General features: G+C 41.0%; 1 protein-coding gene across 1 annotated transcript in view; it reads right to left on the bottom strand.

The window, feature by feature from the left end:
• Nucleotides 1–8,262: 8,262 nt before the first annotated feature.
• Nucleotides 8,263–21,151, bottom strand: part of LOC136439423 (splicing factor 3B subunit 3) — a 60,216-nt gene continuing 47,327 nt past the window's right edge. The window contains exons 27-28 of the mRNA XM_066434868.1: nt 13,989–14,084; nt 8,263–9,714 (exon numbers count right to left, since the gene is read on the bottom strand). Coding sequence (XP_066290965.1) covers nt 9,670–9,714; nt 13,989–14,084 — 141 coding nt within the window. The 3' untranslated portion in view covers nt 8,263–9,669. The remainder of the gene's footprint in view (nt 9,715–13,988; nt 14,085–21,151) is intronic.

Consider the following 21,151-nt stretch of genomic DNA (forward strand, 5'->3'; position numbering starts at 1 on the left):
GAGATATCTTTGTGGTTTGGTTTCACATGCTCCGAGTGGACTCTTCCAGGCTGGGAGTAGGTCAAAGTTGACGATTGTTTTCGTCTGTCAGCTGTTACGAGAGAACGAGCTGGTCAACTGTCTATTTTCTTTGCATGATTCTAAAGTAGACAGATGTGGCTTTCTGGTGCATAAGAATTTTGGGGGCTTGCAATTAAGGTGAATCCTTTTCTGAGCCCTTGTTTTAGTGCTTTAAAGCATTACTGCCTATATGGGCAAGTCTATCTCTTGTATCTGCCCAAGGAGGCCTATTTAAACCTCCTTGATCTGCCCTACAGCTGGCTGATAGCAAATTTGTCCCTGGCAGTAACTGACGTTTCCTGCCTGCCTCATGACCCCTCATGACCAACTTTGCACCCATTTACCCGTGTCAATATCCCCTGAAACAATACAGCCCACACGTCGCAACCAGAAAGCATAGTATGAGCATACAATCTAACACATTTTTACACTTTTCTCGTTAATTATGCAAAACACTTCGCCCAAAATCTAATCATCTTGAGATTTCCCACATACACACCGACACACCAAATACGACAACAAACCATCCAGGCGTTCTCGACTTATTCTGTTCACTAACAGACACACAGACAAGCATCATCGAATAACCTACTCGACGAAACCATTCGTCGCGAAGGTAATAAAAAAAACAGCACATACCGGTAAGTAAAAAAAGCCTAACCTGCAGGCCTGTTGATGAGGCTATCAACAGCCAGTTGTAAGTGAGGTCACATAAGCATTAATGTTTAAATGTGATGTGGTGCGGGCAGCCCTTTCCTATTAGTATTACACTGGGGTGCAGCATCTTTGCTCAAAGGACACTGGTATGAATACGAGAGTAAACCATTGGAATGCAGCAAAGTGGTAATGCAAAGGATATTGAAATGTATTTCCTTTTTTGAGATGTGAAATTTCAGTGCTCTGCATTTGATGATCTTAGGTATTTGGAAATTAAAAATGTATTGATGATGTTTGGAGGTCATGAAGGGCCAGAGGATTATAACAGAGTGTGATGTATTCAATACAAAATGGTGTATTGCTTCTTTTATAGGCTGTAGAAGGAGCACACCAAGTTCACCTTCATTAATATTAATTCGCTGGTTTACATAAATCTGCAACTTTGAAAAACAAAGGGGTTTAGAGATCTTTAGTGCAGCACCTCCCAGGTATGCACAGTTTACTCAGATATACAGGTGCATTATCCTAGGGGACGTTGGGTTGGAGATCGGTTTGGACATACCTTTCCAGAGTGGCAGAATAATGTAACGTTGCCCTGGTGGAATTATGTTAGTAGTCTTCCTGGTGGCCTTGTTTCATGTTTAAAAAAAAAAAAAAAAAAAACTTCAAACACTGATACTAGCTAACAGCTTGTTGCAAGTGTAAAATGTCATGTGCTATATACTCCTCCACTTTCTTTGATCTGACATTTCTGAAGCAGCATCAACACTAGACAAACACAACCTCAGCTGCTTTTCAAAACAAAATCATCCATGTGCAAATATCAGTGGCAGCTTCCTAACCAATTTGAACTCAGAATATTCTCTCCACTCCCATTCATGAAAAAGCCAGTGCTGGGCCTAATGACTGGAGTGATTGCCATGGAGCTATTCCTGGATGCTAACACCTGTTTCCATTCATTCTGTTATCTGTATCTACTCAGAGGTAATGCGGCAAGCAATGCAGGGCAACTTCAATGAACCATTGAGGCAAAGCAACACCTGGTGCGTTTTACGGCCATGAGAAGCACCGTTTATCAAAAATGGTGCAGCTTTCTTGTGACTTTCTGCATTCTGGCAGTTCTTTAATGGAGGATTTTGTTCAATCTTGTTGAGATGACAACGTAAGCCCCGTGGTAACAGTTTGGTAATTGGTGTAGCGCTTGTGAATAAACAAAATCTGCGTGGAAGCACAGTGCAGCTTTGGAGATAACATACAGTCCCAAATTAAGAAAAATTAACCTAATTTTTCAGGTCTTCTAAATCTAATGTGGGTACAACAGACAGATCCAATGGTAACACTTGGCAGGTAAAAATTATAATGTATACTCATTATTTAGGTCCCTACTACTGTATGGTAGATCTAATTTTTTGATAGGTAAAATATACATATTTAATAGTTATTTATTTGGTCCCTACATTGTCCTGCTAGCAAAATTCAAACTCGACATCACGTCAAGAAGAAACCTTACTGCATGCTCCTGTTTAATTTGCCTCCCGACATCTGCTTGGAGATAAATTGCACACACTTAAGTAAGGTACATGTACATGTGTCCAGACTACTGTAGTAGTGGACTACTATTGCTACATGTACGTCAGTGAATGGTAACTTTGCCTGGTACATGTATCCAACCCTGTTTTAGCTTGGGTCTGTTTCTAAGCATCCTTTGGACGTAAGCTGAACACGGCTGGAAACCAGGTAACGTCAATGGAAAACCTGCTTTAGTCTCATTATTCAAATGTTCCATTGACGTAGTCTCTCCCACTGTTTGTGACTACTTTGTCCTTGGGTCTACCTACACGTGAATGCACTCGCACGTGTCACGACTTACCTTCTAATCCAATAGCAAAATACACCCCAGGCATCAGGAAACAAAATTGAACGTGAATGGAACACAACAGGAAGTGGTCACCAGCAGATTTTTCATGTTTTCAGGCCTCTGATGATGGGTGATACATGTAGTTGTTTTTGATTTCTGAACAGTGACTCATACTTGACTTACATGTAAGTTGTTCTCAGTCATGGCTTTGTGATCAGCATTTTACATACCAGTAGTGAGAAATAGGTTGTAACTGAAATGGTACAATTCTTGAATGACATCATTTCCTTAATCAAGATACCCTTTAGCCAATGGCTTAAATCTTCAGGAAGTCTCTTTAATGTTCTCTCCTTTTGATGTATAATCTGGTACTGAGTTCTGAATAATACTAAATAATCATAACTTCTTGGTAAAAGCAACTCAGACAGCTTATGATTTGGTAGCAGTCATGGCTGAGGTTAGGACATTGCAGTTCAAAACAGTGGAAATCTGGGTTTCATGTAGCATGTTTTTTCACCCTGAGAAATTACAGGCATGCCAAGGCACATTGAGATTATACATTTGTGCTTGACTCATGCCCCTAACCGAATGCTAAGAGCACAACTCTGTTTATTACACATGGTAAAGATGGGCACTATTCCAGTAAAACTTGAAGAGGTGAGGTAGGAAGACCTTCAATTAAGAGTTGGGGCTATTTCCTGATAAATTTCGGGGTAGTGGGTATTTTTCCAATAACGTCCTGACATTTACTTTCAACATTTGTTTTCGAACTTCAAAGATTACTCAAACATGCACTTGTGCATCAGAGTAAAGGCTAATACTAGTTTGTTTGTTTGTTTGAACCTTTGTTTATTCATGATAAGCTCAAATCGGCACGCAGGCCGCTTTTCATTGAGGTCATGAGGGAAGAGGTAAGGGTCAGATACAATATAACAGAGATAAACAGTCATTTGAGTCCTAATAACTCTATCAACATATATCATTACATATTTATGGTACAACAATATACAATTTCTACAACATACAACATAAAGTAGGGCGAAAGCTGATTCATGGTCCGTGTCCGTTCGTTTAGTTCATTTCCGTTACTTCAAGAGTCTCTTAAAGGAAGTCAGATTCGGAGCTGTACGTGTGTCTGGCGGTAGGCTGTTCCAGACATTTGGTCCACGGTAGGCTACCGATTTTCTGAAGATCTCTCGCTTGGGTTTGGGGACAACCAGCTGACTGCTTGTGCTTTGTCTGGTTGTACGAGTACTCTGGTCTCTGCAGTACACAAACATCTGGCGCATGTAGGGTGGCAGTTTGTTGTTTAGGGCTTTGTAGGTTTGTACGGCATTGTAGTACTGGAGTGTTTCTTTAATGTCTTTCCAGCTCAGCCGAGAGAGCACTTCGGTTGATGGTGTCCTGTGTGGGGCCTTGAGTATCAGTTTTCCAGCCCGATTCTGCATACTTTGAATTTTCTGTAGATCCTGGTCGGGGGCAGCTTCCCATGCTGTGCAAGCGTATGTGATGTGTGGTAGGAAGATGGCATTATACAGGGTACAGAGTGCTGAGGTTGAGATGAAAGGGTTTAAGTGTTTCATCATGAATAATGACCGCCGCAGTTTTCCTAGTACAGCCTTTGCCTGGTCTTTCCACTTGAGCTGACGATCGATAACTACACCAAGGTACGTGTATTTGTCACATGTTTTTAGGTTGACGCCGTTGACAGCCAAGTTTGGAATGTTGCAGCTTGCCAGTCTTCTGTTTGTACCAATTAGCATACTTTTACATTTACCACCATTCATTGATAACGAGTTCGCAGCAAACCATTGCGACAGCCGTTGAAGGTCGTTTTGAAGTACATTCTCAATGTTGGTGAAGTCCTTGTTGCTATAGTAGATAACAGTATCATCTGCATACATTGAAATGTCACAAGACTGAAGGCATTCTGGCATATCGTTGACGTAGATGATAAATAGCAGGGGTCCTAGTATGGATCCCTGGGGTACTCCGTATTTTACTTGGTGAAACTCAGAGGTTGCTCCGTTGATGGATGTGCAGTGTTTCCTTCCAGTGAGGTATGATTGGAACCAGTCAAGAGCGGGTCCCTGTATGCCGTATCTGGACATCTTCTGGAGGAGGATGGTGTGATCCAGTGTGTCGAATGCCTTTGACAGGTCAATGAACACTGCTCCCGTCAGTTCACCCTCGTTCATGGCCTTGTACCATCTCTCAGTCAGTAAGTGTACAGCTGTTTGTGTTGAGTGTCCGGGTCTGAAGCCAGATTGAACTTCTGATAGAATGTTGTTGGTTGTCATGTAGTCGTAGAGTTGTGTGTGCACGGCTCTTTCAAGGATTTTGGAGACGGCAGGCAGGATGCTGATGGGTCTGTAGTTGTTGGGGGCGTCTCTGTCCCCAGCCTTGTGTATGGGTGACAGCCTTGCCTTTTTCCAATCCTCTGGGAATTCACTTGTCTGTATCGACGCGTTTATGATGGTCGTCAGGGAAGGTGCTATTTCTTGGGCGGCTGACTTTAAAAGTCTGTTGTTGAGTTGGTCAAGTCCAGTGGCTTTGTCAGACTTCAGAGCTAAGAGTTCTTGGGTCACAAAGTCCACTGACACAGGTTTAAGGGTAAAGCGGGACTGGTAGTGTCTGACAAACTGTAGAGGACTGAAATGTGACAACCCTTTGTTGATGTTTTGGGCTAGCGTTTCAGCGACTGTTCCGAAGTATTTGTTGAGTACATGGGCGATGTCCAGTGGTGAGGTTTTTGTGTTTCCCTCCGTATCCTTCATGCCAGTTATATCACCTGAGTTTGGCTTTCCTAACAGGGACTTTAAGGAGCTCCACATGTCAGATACGGAACCATTGTTGATTTTGTCGGTGTAGTGGTTGCGTTTCTTGGAGAGGATTAAGCGCTTGGTGTGGTTGCGTAGTTTTTTGTACGTTTCCCAGTCAGTTGGTCTTTGTGTTTTCTCGGCTGTGTACCTTGCTTGGTCTCTGAGGGACATGAGCTCGCGTACATCTTGAGATATCCAGGGTGGGCAATCTGTTCCTTTTACCCGGAATTTCTTAACTGGAGCATGTTTGTTGCAGACCGATTCAAACAGTGACTTCCACGCACTCCACATGTCCTGAACAGAATCGAAGACAGCAACTGTGCTCCATGGTACCCTTGCTAGGTCTTTCTTGAACTGTTCCTCGTCGAATCTTTTGAAGATTCTTGCTGTGATCCATTTAGGTGGGGGTTTTGGTTGTTTCAAGCCTCGATACGTGTAGATCAGGTGGTGGTCACTCAATCCACATTTGAACACACCACTCTTTGAGTACTTGCTAGGGTTGGATGTGAGGATGACATCTAACAGAGTAGAGCTGTTTTCAGTCACTCGTGTTGGTTCCGTTATGAGATTGGTGAGGTCGTGAAGGTCACAGAGAAATGTCAGATCTTCGGAGGGACCCTTGTCCTGGAGAAGGTTACAGTTCAAGTCTCCCATTATTGTTACTTCCAAGTTTGTGTCAGACGCCTTTTCCAGGCTTTGTCTGAAGGCGGTGAAGAAATTGTTGTCGTTCGGTGGTCGGTACGCGCAACACAGGAGCAGGTGTTTCGACTTGGGTGGGGTCAGCTCGATCCATAGAGCTTCCAATCCATCAACACATAGATCGTTTCGTTCTTTGAAAGCTAAGGAATCCTTGATGTACATTGCTATTCCACCACCGTGTCTTGAACCTCTGTCCTTTCTTAGCAATATGTAGCCAGGAAGCTGGATGATGTTGTCGGGAAAATGTTCATTTAGGTGAGTTTCAGTGAGGCCAATTATGTCCATCTGACTTTCTGCGGAGAGGATCTGGAGATCAGTGTGTTTCGCTGGAAGGCTGCGAATGTTCTGGTGTGTCAACATGAGTCCTTTCTTATGCTCTTTCTTTGGTGGGCTGGGATAACTCTGTGGACCTGGGTTCATTGAGATATCACCTGACATAAGTAGAATTGCACACATACAAAATTGCGTCTTACTACATTTCCTTGCTGGGATCAACATGCTTTTGGCTATCTTTCTACGACCATCATACAGTTGATACAATCCATATTCATAGCTTGAGATAGCCTTGTGTTCTGGTCCATTAGCATCATTCATCACAGGTGAGTCCTTTGCCGTTACAGATTTAGACAGTTGTAGGAGCAACACAGCAAATAATGCTAATTTTACACAGGTAAAGTCTGTCTGTATATTACAGGTTGGTAACTTTGTTTTTGCCATCTTAGCTTAGTAACCTGTTCACAAGGGAAGACAATGAAATTCAAATCACATCCAGTCACAATTTGCATAGGTGTATTGAGATGCTAATGTATCAATGTCCTGCTTGTACCCTAATTATGCAAGGCGCTGTTTACAGGGAAGTAGTCTTACTACTTCCACAGTAATGGAATACCTGTAGTATACAAAAATACAGATATACTAATAGCAAAAGCTAAGGAAATATCATTACATGTTCTACATTAAACACTGATTACACAATAACACACATAACACTTTTCATTAAGCAATCAATAAACACAAAGTCAGAGTAAAGCGATATGAAGAATAGCTTACATATACAGTAGCTCCGTGCCGAGAGGCTTGCCCTCCCCAGTGTCAGCGTCAGTTCAAAACAAGGGATCAAAGATAGAGAAAACAGGCAACCAAATAATCGGATCAGGAATCCGATGACAAGTATACCTTTTGTATGTACTTATCTCTGCTATTTGAGAAAAAGAGGGATTTTGAAGACTTTTAGTAGGTAAAAAAACAGGATTTTAGGACTGACTGACGTGAGACCTGGGAAAAGCTGATGCTCCCGCCACGGTGACCCTTGACCTCTATCAAGTAGTTTTGGATGTTGATGGCTTCCTTGGTAAATATTACAACCAAATTCAAAATGTTTAATATGTATTTTGATTTCAATACAACTGAGTTTTTTTGTTTGTTTGTAGCTTTATTTATTCATGAGAAGGTCCATTGAACATGAATGCTTTTCAACATGAGAAATGTTGGTATTGCTAGGCATGTTTAATGACTTTGGCGTACATACACTGTATTTCTGATATGTAGGAACTATTAATAAAATTTGCCTTGTTATTGTCATGCTGACATAACATTATGCCTCCCAGGGATATAGAGCTAATAAAACTTAACAGAAGATAATGTATGCATATCTGGGGCTGTGTCATCTTAGGGGTGACTATTTTAAGAGCCTTATTTCCCAAAAGGATCAAGCAGTGTGCTGTTAAGGTAGATATACCAGCAGACACAAGGTCTATGTGGTTGAGACTAATTGGAACTGTCGACCATGCCATGTCTGATAGGTCCTCTCATTCATCAAAACCACAACACTGTCTGCTTGATCTAATGGCACAGTTTACTATTAAAGTATTGTATGTGTGCTTGTGTCACACCGGCACATATGCATGCACACACTGAATGGAAAGGTACATGTAACAATGTCGACTGTAAATTCATAGTTATTCCACAACGATATATGATATTAAGGAAAATAGCATTTAGGGAAAATATTATTTCTCTTTATGCAGGTATTTTGGGATGACTGGTACCGGTGATTATACATCTTTTAAAACTACATTTGTATTTCCCTAAAATTGTTGTTTTTTTGCAATAAATTTGTATCTGGACAAACCCTAAAGAGTAAAACTCACTCAAGGACACATTACATTCAGGTACTGGACCTGGTATATTGTGTAGTACTTTTACAAAATCCAACTTGAAATGTACACTATTACAAACACAGTGCAGTAAAAAAACATTGCAGCTACAAGTTCTGTTTATGGCTTCACATCAATTAGTGCAAATTTGTTGCTAGTTTTGCGGAACTTAGGTATGATTCTGGTTAACCATGTAGCCTAGGAACCTTCTTCTTGGGCCTCACTGTGCAGTGGATGTCACTAGCCTGACATAAAATAGTCTCTACCAGCCTCTTTGGGTTGCTGGAAAAATTGTAGAAATCTAAGAAATAGGGTTTAACTTAACTTAAAAATATTGCAGAGGAGTCATAAGCAAACTATTCAACGTATTTGGCTAATATTCACTTTCAGCATCCCAAGAAATCATGATGACACTTGTCACAACGGCCAACATTGCAAGACAGTCTTACATCTTGGCAGTTGAAATATTGTTACAATATCTTACCAAGACTGCGCATGCTGAGTGGTAATTCCATGTGATATCAGGTTCTCTACAAATTGGCCAAATTCAGACTGAATAGATTTTGTCATAGCCACAAAACGTTTATAGCCACAATTAAGGGCGGCAAGGGGTCATACCTATGCACATAGGCAGCCAGGCAAATGTTTCAATGGTAAGGATACCTAGTACTCTAGATGTACTGTAAGTTGAAGGTGACGCCCAGGATAACATGATTTCATACCTTGAAGTTGTACACCAACAGTCTTATTTTTGTTATTGATTGTTATGACAAAAGCCTCACTTGAAGATGATACACAAGTAATAGCATGAAAAAATACACATCAGTTTTAAGCCCTACAAATTCATACATTTTTTTGTGCTTTCCTTTTTTTGCATTTTAGTGTATGATATAAAGTTTCCTTATACAATACCTTACTCCTTTGTACAGTTTTTAACATCTACATCTAGAGATTATGCCGAGACAAAACAATACATGTAATTGACAAGTAACTAACTTGTGTATTAAAGGAATGTAAAGTTATACTGACCCTCACAAGAAGAATTTCTCTGATGGAGATTTAAAATTACAGCGCTTACCTTTTCTTTAGTCACTGTACACAGAAACCCATCAAAACACTGCAATCTCTTTTCACACATGGAAGTCTGTTGCTTTTGTTTGGCATTACTTTATCAAACTATATATCTAAACTGACTTTTATCCTTTCTGAGATAAAACTAACAATCAAGAGATCTATGCACAGATTGTGGATACACCAGGAAAATTGACTTGAAATGTGTTTTTCTAAATTTGATTTTATAGTTTTGACAATAGGATCTGTCCGAAATCCCTTCAAGCTCAACTTAGAACCCCTAACAAAGAATATACAATGTCGCAACATTCGAACATGCAGGTCCCACCGACTGGATACAGATGACTTAGAAGGCGTATCTTGTTCTGATGTCTTCAAGCTTCTTGGACACCTGGAAAACAAAGAAGAAAGTCAAGATGAAATCATTTGGAAGCAAACACTGCTGTTCTTTCCAAGTAAGAAAGTGTTCAATGGCTGATGCATGCTCTTGAAAAATGAAGATTAACTATAGACGCAGAATGGACGATATTTCTTTCCCACAAATTAAATATTTGTCAATCAACCTGTATTATGCTCTTAGAGTAGACTATTGAACTTGAAGAAAATACATTGTCACCGTGTGATATATACGTTATATTTTGTCTGAAATTATGTTACGTCAAAAGATTTGAGACCTCTAAGCTTTGCCTTCAGTTGGATACCCCTAATTCTAGCCATAATGAGTGCTTGATGTGTGTTTTGATCATCTCAGAACCTGGGGGTTAAATGTCCCAGTGATGGCATCACCTGTGCTACCCTCATCCCTCCCATGGCGACCATTCCTTTTCCAGCAATTGGTTTCCATCCTCTGCGTCGAAACCCTCCCCAAAATTAATGAATGGTTTTAATTTCCTGCCTCCTTCGCTAAGCTCTGCTGCTCCGTTTCATGTGGCAGTGTATATTAAATAACTTTACTTTCAACGAGACCTTTGATGCTGGACTTAGTTGCTCCAGGGTTCATCCTTTATTTTTTAAAGTGTTTCCAAGCAGATCATCTACTTATAAGAAGCTATGTGCTGCTTTGGAGAAGAATATAGAGCTTCCTTAGTCTACTGGGGTATTACCACTGTCACATGTGGATCACCTCTTTTCACCAAGCATTCTCAACTCATCTTTTTAAAGTACAAATCAACAGTGTATAATCGGGAGTATTTTGATGATGCATTCATTCATCTTTGTTTGTGGAACAATATTGGCTTTAATCATGTGGAATGAAATAATCAATAGACTTTGAGTCTGAAGTCTCTCTCTCATCAATTACATGTTGGCATCAGGCTCTCACTCCTGCATCATGTCTAATTTGGCCTGACTTTTCCACTGGAATGAAGTAGACTTTATAACCTCCATGAAGGATGTTACATTTTGCTGAGGTTTATGTGTTTTCCTTGTTAAGCAGGTTTCCAAAGGGAAGTCAATTACACTTGAACTGATTTTTATGACTTTTTTGCATAGTAGCCAGACATATTATACTGAAATTTAATTGGTCTGGACAAACAACAGTCTAATGACGGCTATAGCAGTAATTGAAAGCTGGTTTTGCGTGTTTTAATGTCTGTGTCTCTGGTTGGGTTGTACGGAGGGAAATTGCTAATAACAATGGCAATCTAATACGGATGCATTTGTGGCCTCTTACATGATTACCCATCAGTCAGCTGAAGAAAGCTGGCATGCCACAAGGTCTTCTTAGAGTGGCGTATCCGTGCTCTTGTATTAGCTGACATTCATCTAACATAACAGCTACATCCTGGGCATTATTACACTTATATACACTGTGGTGTCACTGCAAAGGTTGCCATCAATTTTCCTGACACCATGCATCCCACAAAATATACATACCGGTATTGTCGGTTTTGCGTTTTCAAATTGATGGTTCTTTGTCAAACTGAGCAAATGGGACTCTTACATTTGGGTGAATGGTTTGTAATGAGTTTCTCAAGAGGTTTCCAAGAAGAAGATGAAAGTAAGTGTTTTTCTAACCGGTACACAATTTGCAAAGAGGCAGCAGACCAAAGTTTCAGGAAACATCTACAAACTAAAAGCTTGGCTCATATAACAATATATTACATCTAGCTAATACGTGCCAATGTCGTGGGTCACTCATCCATCATTTTCCCCGTTATGTAACAGGCTATTTTTAAAACTAATATAGCCTATCATGTTGCCATCAAGGACCGACCTTTTAACATGTAAGTGAACCTCTTTTCAATTGTATAGATTTCAATGGCACTGTTCAGTGCGTGCGTCATGAGTACATTCTCCAATTTCCAGAACTTTCCTCCCTGGATGATGATCACCTTTCTTTATTCTATTACGGTACCGATTTCCAAGAAACCTTAGAGCAGGAAATACATTTTGTAGTTATTGGGCGTATTGCTGGTGACTGAGATTGAGACTGACTTCCACACAAATTGAATTTGGGGTTGTTCTGAACCATTGGTAAAGTGTCGACCCTGTCAATACTGTTCACTGTCCACAGGGAACAACATGTCACATTTACTTCCTGCTGTATTGCCTTTTGGGTCTATAGCTGACCATGCATTAGACACCAGCTAACCATTCTTTGTTCATTATATATGGTCTATACTCTAAGGCAGGGCTCGAAAAACCACCTCCATATTATTGAGCGAGTGAGTGCAGGTATTTTGCTTGCTCATGTCTACGTGTACTCTCCCACATTGGACACAGTTTACTATACATACATGTATCATGGCTTTGTCACTTCCTAAAATGTACTTTTTTCAAGGAGGTTGCTCAAGCGCATGGCCAAGAGACCACTTCTAGGCACTTAACTAAATTGGTGATATGATATTCAAGTGTAGTTGACTTTGGTGGAAGATGGCAGTGAAAGTTAGCTTTGAAGGCTTGTGGGTTGTATTCGTGAGGAAAACATCTGTCAGAGAGAAAGTACCATAATTTTGCAGTGTTCAACTGGCAACATCTTCAAGTAGTTATCCATCGGGAACTTGGCCTGGCTGCCTTTGCCAGCTTACAGCCTATTGCTACATTGTAGCACCACTTAGTTTCAATTCCCATCAAAATTCACTGATAGGCAATGGCAGACTTTCACTTATCTTGCATCGCCAAATTACAAGTTAAAGCAGCACGGACTGGTATTTTTCTGATGCATCTGCAACGCCAGGGCAAATTTGGTCTGGTGCACAAACAACTGCCGACTGTAGGTCACATTGAAAAGTTGGAGCATTTCCGTTCTCCTTCAGTAGTGCTAGTCCAGATTTGGGTCATATTGATTTCTGTGGGTTACAGGGAGAAGTGCATTACGGCATCCTTTCACCGACATGGCCTGCGGAAAATGTAATTTGCAATGAGATTCATCTCTAACACTACCCCATCAACTGGTGCCCTTCATGTTGCCAAGTTCACTCAAGGCCTGGTAACAACCAGCTTTCTACTGATACAGCCTGACTTTTCACATACATGTGAGGTTCAACAACCTGCATAATGCAACAGTCAGGATATAAAGAGAAGAAGGTTATGTTACAGCCATGCTTATCATGCTGTTAGGCCGGCAGAAATTACAACATTCATTTCCAATCTAATGCAAACGGCCCTCTTGAGACAGCTTAATTCCATTCCCCTTCCTTTCATCCCATTAACAATCTGGAATAAACATTGAAGCACCGTGCTATGCTCGCAGCTTGGCCTAAAGGACTATGAAAACATCTCAAAAATCCTTTTTATCTACAACCCATTGAATTGGTTTGATTTTATCACCCTTTTGTTTTGTCCCATTAACAACAAATAAATGTGGCATCATCATTCATGAGATGGGCTTTGCTCTGATTTAGCCCTAGAACCTATTACTATTACTAGATAGCTATCCAATACAGCCCTGAGTTTATAGTACAAATCTAACATGATGATGAGAACTGATTCTTTGATAAGGTAAGAGATACCAAATGTATCAGATATATGATGATGATGGAAGGGTGCTGACGATCAGATAGTCAGAAAGGATGCTACAGGATATCGTATCTACTTAACTGACAGTATACAGGGATTGTGATTTCAAGATAATTACTAATGCATTATTACCTCCATAAAGCTGGGTTGTTCATATGTAAATAAATGCATGTCTTGATATTGACAAATAAAACTTGCTGCAACTGGATTTCTGAGGTAAAATTTGGCCACCAAATGTGGAAAGCATTTGATATCCTTGTATGGAGTTTGTTGGTCTGTGAAGTTGTTCCATAGACAATTTAATCTTTTGAACATCAAAAGGTGATAGAAACCATCTTAATGTCTCTATGACATCCAAGTGTGTAATTTTCTTCTTTATCTGTTTGTTCTTACTAATACCATGATGGTCTGTGATGTGTTGTGAACAAAAAAAACAAGCTTCATTTCTTCTTCATTTAGACCACAAAGCTCAGAGAGGGTTAGGAACAAACATGAATCCAATATAAGAACAGACTTTTATCAGGACTTTCTGATACTGTTTATTCAAAACTAAATTAAGGTAACCTATGGAGACCAGCAGATTAAAGCCCTACTGTAGTGCTTGTACAACTGTGAAGCCCAAGGGCTATGGAAGTAGACATCGCCCTTTAACACCAAAAGGCGTGGGAAGGATTTTAACATTTAAGTAACAAACGTAACCCTTACCTCTGCAGGTGTTCTGTCCAGCTCCTCTGCAACACTTTTCTGCTTGCTGGGCTCCATGGAGTTGAACTGTTCACACAGGTCCCCATCAATCACATTCTGTAGTAAGGGAGGAGAGGGAACAGAAATCAAGTCAATAAAGTCGGTGACATTTGTTCACAACTTTACAGCCACTCCTTACATCTTACATGTAGGTAAGAGGGCCTGTCATTCAAGAGCATTGTTTCTCCCAGTCTTCTGTCTTTGAAGACCCACCCTCCTCAAGTCTATACAGTCTGCCCATTCTATACTTCATTAGTATCTCTTTACTATCGTTTTTCTCCTCTTAGAGCCAGTTCCGCCATAATGACAATAAAGCAGTGACAAAAATATTGACTAATTTCTGAAGCGGATGCAGGTTGTTTGAAGTTCTTATGGTAAATTAGGTAAAGATCCCGTAACGTTGTGTAACACATCAAAGACTGGTTTGTAGTGCAGACATCTTGGAGGCAAGTCTGGATGTCTAATCTGATTCTGAGTCGAGACAGAGAATGTATGCAGCTCAAGGGACTCTGTTACCATCAAAGTAATATTACATAGCGCTCAGGCCTACAGGGATGAACAAATAAGGCTCTGACGGTGGCTGCCTTGCTAATTTACCGAGGAACAATCAAGCCTCCAGCAAGCCTGCTATTCCTATGGAGCATGATGACACTGACTGTCAGGTTGCTAAAACATACAATCCTTCATACTAGATATGCAAGAGCAGACACGACACAAGTGATGTTTGTAACTGTATTTTGTGTGTGGGAGGGGGGCACTGTGAGAGATTTGTGAAAATATGCGTGTGGGGAGAAAAGGGCAATACAACCATTATCATTTCACGCGGGAGGGGTGTCGGTGGATCTGTGCACTAGACAAATTAAGGCGAAACAAAAGCAAGAAAACTCTCAGATTTAAATCAAAGGTGGCTTACAAGATACAGTAGAACTGAAAAAAGTCTGATTGCAATTGCAGGATGTTTTCACACTTCCATGTGCAGATCCAGTAGCAGATGATGATAATGACGTTGAACCTACACGTACTACATCATGCAAAATGACCTTCCAATGGTCAGCATCATCTTCCAAGGAATGTGTCAGTATCAAAATGTCACTAGCTGTAAAAACTGCAAATGTCTTCTCCTGCCTAGTGCACAGTGTTGTAAAAGATTTAATGTTTCACACGCACAAGTCATTGCTGAAGATCCCAGTAATTTCGAATTCCTGCTGACAGCAGACCCAAGAGGATTCCCCCAATACTCCTTTCCAATGACTCTGCCTCGGCGAGACACATCAGCATGTAACGAAACTGCACTAGATCAATACCTAGTAGACGTGCTTAGGGGCAATTCAACATGCCCGATAAAGCTGACCACTGGAGTGGAGTGTGGAAGCCGGCTGAGACATGGATCCTGACACAGAGGTAATGTAATCTGTGGTGTGGTGCCACGCTGTCTGTTTCACAACTTAGCATCATTGCTGAACCAGCAGCACTGACAAAAGACTGCGATGCAAAATGTCATGTACGTGTGCCAAGCCGCTGCGTCAAGATTACAGCGTGAAGTGCTAGCAAATTTCATTACAAAACTTTAGATTTCATAGGTTTACTACTAGTAAATGTGTGTGAGTGTGTGCGCCTGTGTGTATATGTGTGTGTGCACCTGTGTTGTGTGTGTGGAAAGATATGTAAAATATGGCATCAATATGACATCAGGGCAGGCATCAACAGCTCTGCTATATGTTGAAATAATAAAGGTTATACATGTACATGTATCTGAGTCCAGTGCTGTGCAGGTACATGAACATTTAACATACAAATCAGTTTTAAGTCCAAAAACATCTCTTATTGTGTGTGAAGACAAATCTCAGCTACCTCTAGATTGAGTCCCCATTTACCAGGCACAGCACCCGATTGCAGGAATGGCAATCTAAATTTATATGTCAGTACCCTGATCACTGTTTTACGAGACCAAATGAGGCACCCCATCAGAATCAATTTCTCGTCTAAGATAGAGGCAAGCGTCCACCTTGCTGTGCATGTTTCTGGTCTGGTAGGCGTGTCAATCTATGCTGTGGACTGTCAATCTACACTCGTCTGCTCTGAGACAGTGACAGAATCTTTAATATAATGCGAGCTCTTACGAAGAATGGACAATTTAGTACTCTAAAGGGTAAGGTCAGCGTAAAGGGCAAATGCGTTATCCATCATTGACATGTTCTAATCCCACTTTTCAGTCCTTAGGCCCGTAAAAGCACTGCTTCTAAATGATAGCTCACACAACCTTTTATTACACATGTATAAATGTACACCCTAAGATGGTGAAAGCTTCTTAGAGGTTAAAATATTCTTTTGGGAATGGACAGGTTTATGGTTAGGGATCAATGAAAAGGGCAGTGGTTCATCGGGAAGCATACCTAATGTAACATTAGGTACGAAGGTTGGGGGGCGGGTACACTTGTGTGTATGTCAAGTCCATATGAGTTCCGTATTGACTTTTTTGGGCTTAGGTAAAGTTTGCGGCCGAAGAAGTCATTTTATTGGTTCGATAACCAGGCTGCACAATGGTGGGTCAATGTAGTTAATAACTTCTTCCACGCAAACTTAAGAAAAAGGTCAATACGGAACTCACATATGGACTTGATATATGCACAAGTATGAACACTCCCTAATGTCTGTGTCTGGACCTGAACAATTTGAAAGTAAATGTTAAACCCAATGTTACCTGAGATAACCTTTTACATAAGCATCCGGAGACATTGAAAGATTCTTTAGATGTTACAAAATATCCTTTGGAGAATGGAAGTTGTATGGTTCTCAAGTGTAAGAGGAAGGAAGGACTTGTTCATCATTGGAAATGTCTAATCAGAGGCTTTTCTGTTCTTAACACCGTGACAAACACAGCTTTAAATCGCAAGGCCACCTCATCAACTACAGGTTGACATGCAGTTACTGTAGCAAAGATGCAAGTTGAGAAAATAACTATTATCTTTTTACCATAGATTTTGAGTTGAAGAATACAAAGTCCCTCTCTGATCAGCACAACACAGCAACTGAATCTTAATATAGATTTTTCATTTGCAGTGCCAGGGATTGCAAAACGTCTGAACCACTTGAGGTGCCATCAAGCGCAGCAAATGCAACATGCTAATTTCCTACAGTGTCCCTTCAATCACGCAGCACTTTTGGTCAGAGTGAGGCTATTCATTCATCCGTAACCACTCCCCTTTGCACTTTCCGCAGCAATCAGTATTCTACCTTATATCTGATTTGACATGGGTTTCCTGCTTACTCCCAGGGCATAGCCGATAATAGATGGGGATACTTTTCCCTACAAAAGCCTAACAGGAAACTATGCCCTTTAATGGCCTCCGAAATCTGCCTCTAATGCCTTTTGAGTAACGAGAGATCTTATTGTCATGGCAAGGGTTACATTTTGTGAGATCACGAAGTCAACCTTGGATACTAATAACCTACACTGTAATGAGTGCATCAAGTATAGAACTACTGTCGATGCTGTAAAATGTTAATCTTTGATAGATATTGCATAGACCTTTCATAGATATCACCGTTATTTAATTCAAAAGATTTTACTGTTACCAATTCAACTACTAATCAATATATAGATTGTTCTTCACTCGCCTATAAGTCTTTTACAATTTGCCAAACTCTGTAATTAGATGCAAGACATGACCTGGGTTGAGAAATTATTTTAGAAATGAATTGTGGAATTTTGCTTGAGAAAACCCGGTAATGAATACAGGTCTTTTAAACGCAATTGTTGCTATTATTTCACAAAATTTGATTAATACAGTTCTGTTTGGGAACAAATTATCAAAGATTCGGTGTATCTTGACAACTCCTCCCATGGCCATAGTACCTTTCGATGTCATTGGTTTTACACACTACATCCCCTTGACAAGTTCACAAGCTGCATTGTGTTACACTAAATGATGTAACAGTAAAAGACAAGCGATGCTTTTCACATCGAAGTAAACTCAGGCACTGACGTCACCAAGTTAGGCCCTGCAGTAAACACTGCAGTGACCCATACACAATGTTACATTATTTGGGCCTGGTGTGCTTCAATCACATGTGTACCTGACAAGGCACTTCCTGTTTATTCTCATCCTCTGTTTTTGTTTCGTTTTTTCTTAAAGGTTAGCGTGAGAGGTGCTGTCACATTACCCTTTTCCCTGATGCCCCTGTCACACAGTCAACAAGCTTCGGCCATATTTATAAGCACCTGAAAATCTACTCCTATACATTGGATGGGGCTCGGGGCCTGCGAACATCTGCTGATCTCAAGTAAAAATTGTGGGATGATTTATATGTACAGCAAATTTTATCGGTTATTATCTGGAAGCACATGGCCATGGATAAATCTAACTGCTCATTCTCGAGTACCTTTAGTGCAGTTGCTAACTTTGAAAATTGTCTGGTCACGTTTTAGAGATGTGTTCATCTTCCTTGCCAGTCGCTAACGCAATCTCTTCCATCAAATCAGCTCCTTCCATTCACTGCACTCTCACTTTCAGGCTGTACACGTGTGCTGTTCCTTTTGGGCACAGCCAGCCATTTCTGGTACATTAGCTCGACGACTGACGCAACCAATATGAACTATTCTCCCATTCAATCTTGAAAGAGGCTGCAAATTTCACACACTTTACCTGCAAGGAATTTACGACATATCTTTTCCGCGGTGTCAGATCACTTAAGGCGACGGGTTAGCTTCGCTCCACCGCGCTGCGCGGACGAGGGGGTTAGTCTATTCTCAACGCTCTAGCGTTCGTATTTGTGGGTTATATTCCATGAAATTCACACACAATGTACAAAAACATATAAGTATTACCATTATAAAGTTATTCTGTGAAAGTTCGGGGGAAAATATATCAAAAATGCCGCTGGAAAAATTGACTTCCGGGTTGCGGGTCACTGCTTGATTTTGACAATTCTAGTGCCTACAAACGTGAAAATATTGCCCAAATCTTGGTCGTAAACAATCACTTGGGTACCGACACATGTGGGTAATCATAGACTTGCTAAGATTTTACCCAAAATAATTGTATATTGCGGAAAAATGCTTAATTTTCGTCCCAAATTTGGGGCCCGTTTTGCAGGCACGGCGCGGCTCGCACGCCGGGCACAATGCATTACTCACGAGCACAGGACGTTCACCCAACGTATGGTACTCCCAAATAAGGCGTGACCCGAACGAAAGCCGAGAATTAATACCACAAAAACATAGGAGTTGGTTGGCTACCAGCGCTCGCGAACCTTGCCGAAGGCAAATGTATGCATAAGTGAAGTGTCAATCACCGGCCACGCGGCGCGCTAGGGTCCTCGGGGGACCGCCAGCTGCCAGATAACAAAACAAACCCGCGGCGGCTGAGAAGCTCGAAGAAAGGAACCACACATTGCATTTCAGAACAGAGGAACATCTTAGAAACATTTTAGACCATGTATACTGTAAAAATAGTAGGTTATGTAGGTGAATTAGGACTAAGGTTGACGAAAGTTCAGTGCAGGCTTGTCTACTGGGCTTTGTGTCAGTTGGATTTTTTCCAGCTGCGTGCCTCGTGTTATGTTACGGAGTTCCTCAGAGGAAATTGGACATAAGTTTTGATGAAATCCTGCATAGACGTTGTATAGAACAGCTACTAAACCATATAGATAACGTATAAGAATATTCACCTGACCATAAAACTTCTTTTCTGACGAGGCACGTTAACGTTTACCCCAGTTACGAGAGATATTTACTGATCAAAAATAATGTCGGACCCCTAACTATGGACTGTACCAAATGTATCTACCGTAAAGACGGAAGAAAAATAGAGACTCAGACAGACCCATTTCAACCTACTGGTTTGTGAATTTATTTTGTGTTCTTTTTAGCATATATATGAACTGTTTTAATACATCCTTGTAATATTTTGGTGTAGATTGAAAGATTTACTACTTAACAAATATTATGTTGGTACAGTCAGCCACTTGCGTTTTCCCTGCCCGTACGAGCAAGGAACTTCTAGCTGTCGGGGGTAATTTCTGTCCGAAAAATTGCCTTGGAAGGGTACGTCCCCATACGTCTGTGTCACAAAACGTTTTACCTTTATTTCTGAGTATTACATGCTTTCCAGGGTCTTTCTATACGTTCTTTTTCAACCACAGAAACTCAGCAAAATGTATAACCTGCGGCGTGCACCGCATGTGGTGTTTGTGTTCTCCGCCCACACCAGGCAGGCTCCTTTCACATGTTGCATATATTAGCGTTCGGCAGCGCTTCGGAAATGGTCCCGCAGGAATAGTTTTCTTGGCGGCCGGCTAGGTTCTGGAGGTTAGGCGGCGCCTTAAGGTTTGAGTAATGCGCTTTCCGAGTGACGTACATGACCTTAGCTTCGAGTATAGCGGGGATTACCTGACTTTTACAACTGTAGTCTGGAGAATCTCGCAAGCAATTCCTTCCATTGGGTTCAAAGGAACGCACATGAATTTCGATGAAAGACACATCCTGTCACGTGTAGTATACAGCTCTTCTTCAAATCATCTCGCTTTAGGCTCAGGTGGTAGTGATCAAGGGATGATTCCAAACATTAGTGTATGATGCTGTGGGTAACCTTTTAAGTATGTCTTTGTCGCTACATGAATATCCACGTGATGACATTCAGTGATGCTCAGTGTACATGGTGGGGTACACAGGGATCGGACTGTACATCTACTTTCCACACAGATAGTTTGCAAACTTAAAATTTGACATTCAGATGGGGTACAAAATTGGACAGTTGGAAAACATCGCAATTTTCTACCCACACATCTGCTTAGAAATTATCTTTACAGATTGCAATCAGATGATACAGTGTTTCACAAGAAGTGACAGCCTGAAAGTAAAAAGTAGCAGATTCTGAATGACTTATCACAGTTCTAGAAATGCTAGACACAGAGTACATACAGGTATGTACTACTTGGGAAACAAATGGATGGATGCAGCTATAAGGTGGGAGGTAGAGTGCAGCCATATCCCGCGGGAGATGATGTAAGAAAGGCAGTTACATAGAACATTAACGTATGCAGGGGGTACACTGACCTTTTTGAAACTCGTCAACCCGCAAGGTCTGACGCAGTTGGAAGTGCGACATGCCGTTACATCTTTT

This window comes from Branchiostoma lanceolatum, chromosome 7 (assembly GCF_035083965.1).
Source record: "Branchiostoma lanceolatum isolate klBraLanc5 chromosome 7, klBraLanc5.hap2, whole genome shotgun sequence".
In the NCBI taxonomy this organism is placed as follows: Eukaryota; Metazoa; Chordata; class Leptocardii; order Amphioxiformes; family Branchiostomatidae; genus Branchiostoma; species Branchiostoma lanceolatum.